Here is a 5,797-nt window from a genome sequence, read left to right on the forward strand (position 1 = left end):
TTCTCCCCGGTGTCCTGGGGCCAATATTTATCCCTCAACCAACATCACTAAAAAACAGATGATCTGCTCATTATGATGTTGCTGTTTGTGGGATCTTGCTGTGCACAAATTGGCTGCCGCGTTTCCTTCATTACGACAGTGACTACACTTCAAGAAAGTAGCTCATTGGCTGTAAAGCACTTTGGGGGCGCCCTGAGGTTGTGAAAGGCGCTGTATAAGACGCCAAGTCTGTCTTTCACTTGGGGAGTTTCAGGCGTAAATGCAGCAATCCGCCCTCCAGAACGTTGCCCAGGTGGCCATTCGTCCCAGGCTGAGTCCAGACACCGAGCAGGCTATTCAACTGTGACAGCCAGCACAACCAAAGCCAAGCTTGTCCTCAACTGCCATTCACACACTTTCCAGCAGGGGGCCACCAGGAACTATCCTTCTGATGGGCACGCCCTGCTCTCGACTATTTGCAGCATGGGTGGTACAGATGGCAAAGTCTGTAACCCACTACCCCGCACCCCCCCCCCCCCAAATGCTCTTGGGCACAGCCTGGGAAGCATATGCTTTTGACTTCAGTTGCTACTTATGAACATATGAAAGATTACAGGACAGAAAAAGCCCCCTCTGGTCCATCCAGCCTGTCCCACACGACCCCGATACCTTGTGTATCACAATACACAGACACTCCCCACCCCACCCGAAACCACCTGGGAGAGGCAAAAAAAAAAACCCAGGAAATTAGAGTGGGAAAAACTGGAAAATTCCTCTCCGACCCCCCCCCCCACCCCCTGTTTTAGGAGAGGGAAACTACTCCAGGAGGTCACTCCCTCTTGACGTTATCTGGTACCTTCCCCTCTTGTACCAGGAGATCTCCGCCCCAGACGGAAACAGGTCCAGCTCTCGCTCGAAGGGATTCAGTGAATCAGCGTCCACCACGCGAGCCCCGGTGGCCTGTTCTAGAAGTTCACTGGGGGTGGGGGGCACGGGAGAACCTGGATGTGGTCGTACAATTTATAATTGTGACACTCCTGCCCTATTTAGCTGTATCAAACTGTCTACACAAACACAACTTAGTCCCTTCATCAGCTTAGGAACATAGCCAACAGCCGTAGGCCATTCAGCCCCTCAAGCCATTCAATTAGATTGTGGCTGATTTGTATTTTAACTCCATCTACCTGCCTTGGTTCCGTAACCCTTACCCAACAAAAATCTCTCTTCTGAAATTTCCAATTGACCCCCAGCCTCAACAGCTTTTTGGGGGGGGAAAGAGAGTTCCAGATTTCTACCCCCCTTTGTGTGAGGAAGTGCTTCCTGACATCACCCCTGAACGGCCCAGCTCTAATTTAAAGGTTCTGCCCCCTCTTGTTCTGGACTCCCCCCACCAGAGGAAATAGTTTCTCTCTATCGACCCCAGCGGATCCTTTAATCATCTTATAAACTTCGATCCAATCACTCCCAAGTGTACACTTCTCTAAAGTGTGAGAGATCGAACTCTTTGGGCCTATTTCGATAACTAAAAATGTTAAAGGATTTCGATTCCAAAGAGTAATTCACAAAGTAGAGCAGCAAAATGCCGCATTTACACAATTGCCGCATTTATACAAAAGCTGCATTTATATTGCACTTAATTACATCCTCAGAACGTCCCAAACAGTGTTTCTCATCCAATCAATGCCTTTTGAAGACACCCTAATGTGGTCACCTGGAGGGGAGACAGATTGATCCTGCAGTCTCTGTAACCTTTCAATCCATACAACAGTGATACAGTCCTCGAATCCACCTGTAATCTGATCTTCAGACTTTGAAGCTCTGATTTGGCTTTTTAAAAAAAAATTATTGTAATGACAAAAAAGAAAATACATTCATCGGAACACATTGTTGGGGGGTGGGAGCATTAGACGATTCAGAACTGGAAGTCGCTCCGAGACAGGTCCAGGAGATCCCTCTCCAGAGAAACGCTCGACGAAGGACTGGATGAGTCCGGTCGCCGTGGCTTCTGAGTCCTGAAGTTGGAGCCATCACCAAGATCCCACAGCGGAAACTGTATCAAGCTAAACCTTATAGAGGGGTCGGGCACCCAGCACAAAGGGGATCCCGCCCGCACCGAGCTCCGCCCGGGGGGAGGGGAACCCCGCCCGCACCGAGCTCCGCCCGGGGGGAGGGGAACCCCGCCCGCACCGAGCTCCGCCCGGGGGGAGGGGAACCCCGCCCGCACCGAGCTCCGCCCGGGGGGAGGGGAACCCCGCCCGCACCGAGCTCCGCCCGGGGGGAGGGGAACCCCGCCCGCACCGAGCTCCGCCCGGGGGGAGGGGAACCCCGCCCGCACCGAGCTCCGCCCGGGGGGAGGGGAACCCCGCCCGCACCGAGCTCCGCCCGGGGGGAGGGGAATCCCACCCACCCCGAGCTCCACGGGGGAGGAATCCCACCCACCCCGAGCTCCACGGGGAGGGGAAATCCCACCCATACAGCTCCACAGAGGGGGAATCTCCCCCCTCCACCCACTCTGAGCTCCACAGAAGGGGGGGGGGGGTGTGTGGTGAAATCCCACCCCGGTCCCATGCTACATACTCCACAACACGCACTGTCAGAAGGACACTTTATTTCTTGCAGAGTTAGAAAAACATAAAATAGAAACAATCTCATTCACGAGATCTCATCACCTAATTGCAATGACCAGAACAAACAAACCACACGCTCATCTTTAAACCAGCAGGTCGCGAGTTCCAATCGTAATTAGTCAGAATCACCCAACAGTCACAAGCACTTTGCGTTATTTAAATCACAGCGAGGTTCGATACCGTTGCGGGGTCGAGGCGAATTCAGCCATCAGCTGCACGCACACAAGACACCAAGGTTAAAGGTTACAATCAACCGGGGGGGGGGGGGGGGGGGGGGGGTGGGGGGTGAAGGGTCAGGGGGTCCCCGGGCGGTCCAGCTGGTTGGCACACACCTCGGGAGACTCGGATCAGAACCAAATCCAAGCTGAAAGTCGCCGGCCTCTTCCTGCTGGCCGCGCGGGTCCTGAAGGTGATGGTCTCATTCTAGCCCAGCGCGCCTGCTCCCAAAGAGCTCTCTGGGCCTCGGAACCGGGGTTGAAACAGCCCAACCCCATCAGTATAGGAAGGATGACAGAGAGCACGTAAGGCTGCAAGTATTATGGGATATACAACATGTCAGTGATGGCAAGGGCCACGTGGAGCAAATTCATTGAAGGGGGAACTTCAGGGCAGCCTCGCCAGTGTGTGTGTGTGTGTGTGTGTGTGTAAAACCCACTAATCCGGTCACCTGGAGGGGAGAGAGATTGATCTTGCAGTCTCTGTAACCTTTCAATCCATACAACAGTGATACAGTCCTCGAATCCACCTGTAATCTGATCTTCAGATTTCGAAGCTCTGATTTGGCTTTAAAAAAAATTATTATAAATGGCAAAAAAAAAATACATTCATCGGAACACATTGTTGGAGGGGAAGGGGGGACGCTGTGGCAACATTAGACGGTCCAGAACTGGGAGTCGCTCCGAGACAGGTCCTGGAGATCCCTCTCCAGCCCCTCGTCCTCTCCTGAGAAACGCTCGACAAAGGACTGGATGAGTCCGGTAGCTGTGGCTTCGTAGTTCTGAAGTTGGACGTCTCCTCCTGGTTTTGGGGGGTGGGTGTGGGGGAGTAAAGGAGACAAGAGAAGATTCATAAGCGCTGGCAACCACCAAAACAACAGCAACTTGCATTTATACAGTGCCTTTTAACATAGTAAAACGTCCCAGGGCGCTTCACAGGAACATCATCGACCACATAAGGAGATATTAGGACAGGCGACCAAAAGCTTGGTCAAAGAGGTGGGTTTTAAGGAGGGTCTTAAAGGAGGAGAGAGAGGCGGAGAGATTTAGGGAGGGAATTCCAGAGCTTAGGGCCCAGGCAGCTGAAGACACGGCCGCCAATGGTGGAGCGATGGAAATTGGGGATGGGCAAGAGGCCAGAATTGGAGCAGCGTAGGAGGTTACAGAGATAGGGGGCGGGGGGAAAGGCCGTAGGAGGATTTGAACACGAGGATGAGAGTTTTAAAATCGGGGTGTTCCTGGACCGGGAGCCAGTGTAGGTCAGCGAACACGGGAGGGGTGATGGGTGAACGGGACTTGGTGCGAGTTGGGAGAGGGGGGGCAGCAGAATTCTGGATGAGTTCAAATTTATGGAGGGAGGGAGGAAGGTGGGAGGCCTGCCAGGAGAGCATTGGAAATAGTCACATAACCTCCCTGCTCAGATCAAGCTTGGCATAGGATCTCTCAATACTGTCTCTCTCTGTCGTTTAGGGTATTCCTCTCGCATCAGCCACAGAAGGAGATATTAGGACAGGTGACCAAAAGCTTGGTCAAAGAGGTAAGTTTTAAGGAGCGTCTTAAGGAGGAGAGAGAGGTGGAGAGGTTTAGGGAGGGAATTCCAGAGCTTAGGGCCCAGGCAGCTGAAGGCACGGCCGCCAATGGTGGAGCGATGGAAATCGGGGATGGGCAAGAGGCCAGAATTGGAGCATCGTAGGAGGTTACAGAGATAGGGAGCGGGGGGAAAGGCCGTGGAAGGATACCATCTTCGTTCCAGGGGTACCATCTTCACGCGTGAACCAAGGTGAGGATCGGAAGGCTATTTGACCACAGAGGGCATCACAGTCAAGCCTGAGCCTGTCCTCACCTGATGTCACACTGACTTTGCAGCAGGGGACCAATGGATAGTGATTGAGAGAGAGAGAAAACCTGCCTGATTGTTCCCCCCACCCCTGCCTAGCCCAGGGGGGCACTGATCCTAATCATTACCTCCCTCCAACCCCTTGTCCTGAATGGGTGAGGACAGGGGGTCAAACACAGAACTTTCTGATAGTACAACACTGAGCGCTGCATTTAGCCATCGAATCGAGGGCCAAATGGTAGACCGTCCTGGATTGAGACTCCCAAATACGGAGGCCCCTTGCAACCAAGCACAGAGAGAAGAGTCTCATCTCTCTGCACTCAACGCAGCTGCACCTTCCAAGGTAATTATCCCTTAGCCCTCAGAGATACCCCTGCCCCTCAGTACCCAGTCTCGGAGAGAACACGCGGCCTCGGGACCAGTGCATACCGTCTATCCGAGTGTTGCCCTGGACAAACATCTTCCTGGCTTCCTTCCGCAGCAGAACGGTCTCCCGTAGAGTAAGGAATTTCTCCGGATCCGTGTCTGTGACCTCGGAGTAGCGCGCGTACAGCGCCCGCCCCGACTCCACGTCCGCCGTGGTTTTGTACACCTGCGGACAAAGCAGAATCAATCATAGCCTTTAAAAGGGGAGGGGATAAACACTCGGTAAAGAAAAAATTTAAAGGGTATGGGGAAAGGACAGGGGAATGGGACTGAGGGGGAGCTCGTTCAGAGAGGGGGCACAGGGGGCCGAATGGGGAACGGGACCGAAGGGGGAGCTCGTTCAGAGAGAGGGCACAGGGGGCCAAATGGGGAACGGGACCGAAGGGGGAGCTCGTTCAGAGAGAGGGCACAGGGGGCCGAATGAGGAATGGGACCGAAGGGGGAGCTCGTTCAGAGAGAGGGCACAGGGGGCCGAATGGGGAATGGGACTGAGGGGGGAGCTTGTTCAGAGAGGGGGCACAGGGGGCCGAATGAGGAATGGGACTGAGGGGGGAGCTTGTTCAGAGAGGGGGCACAGGGGGCCGAATGAGGAATGGGACTGAGGGGGGAGCTTGTTCAGAGAGGGGGCACAGGGGGCCGAATGAGGAATGGGACCAAGATGGGGGGGGGGGAGCTCGTTCAGAGAGAGGGCACAGGGTGCTGAATGGGGAATG

The 5,797-nt window shown here is 54.2% G+C and overlaps 1 protein-coding gene across 2 annotated transcripts in view; it reads right to left on the bottom strand.

Moving 5' to 3' along the window:
• Nucleotides 1-2,570: 2,570 nt before the first annotated feature.
• dpp3 (dipeptidyl-peptidase 3) overlaps nucleotides 2,571-5,797 on the bottom strand; it is a 32,836-nt gene continuing 29,609 nt past the window's right edge. For both annotated transcript variants that reach the window (XM_067975568.1, XM_067975567.1), the window contains exons 17-18: nucleotides 5,088-5,250; nucleotides 2,571-3,623 (exon numbers count right to left, since the gene is read on the bottom strand). In XM_067975568.1, the coding sequence (XP_067831669.1) occupies nucleotides 3,478-3,623; nucleotides 5,088-5,250 (309 nt within the window). In that variant the 3' untranslated portion in view covers nucleotides 2,571-3,477. The remainder of the gene's footprint in view (nucleotides 3,624-5,087; nucleotides 5,251-5,797) is intronic.

This window comes from Heptranchias perlo, chromosome 43 (assembly GCF_035084215.1).
Source record: "Heptranchias perlo isolate sHepPer1 chromosome 43, sHepPer1.hap1, whole genome shotgun sequence".
NCBI classification, from domain to species: domain Eukaryota; kingdom Metazoa; phylum Chordata; class Chondrichthyes; order Hexanchiformes; family Hexanchidae; genus Heptranchias; species Heptranchias perlo.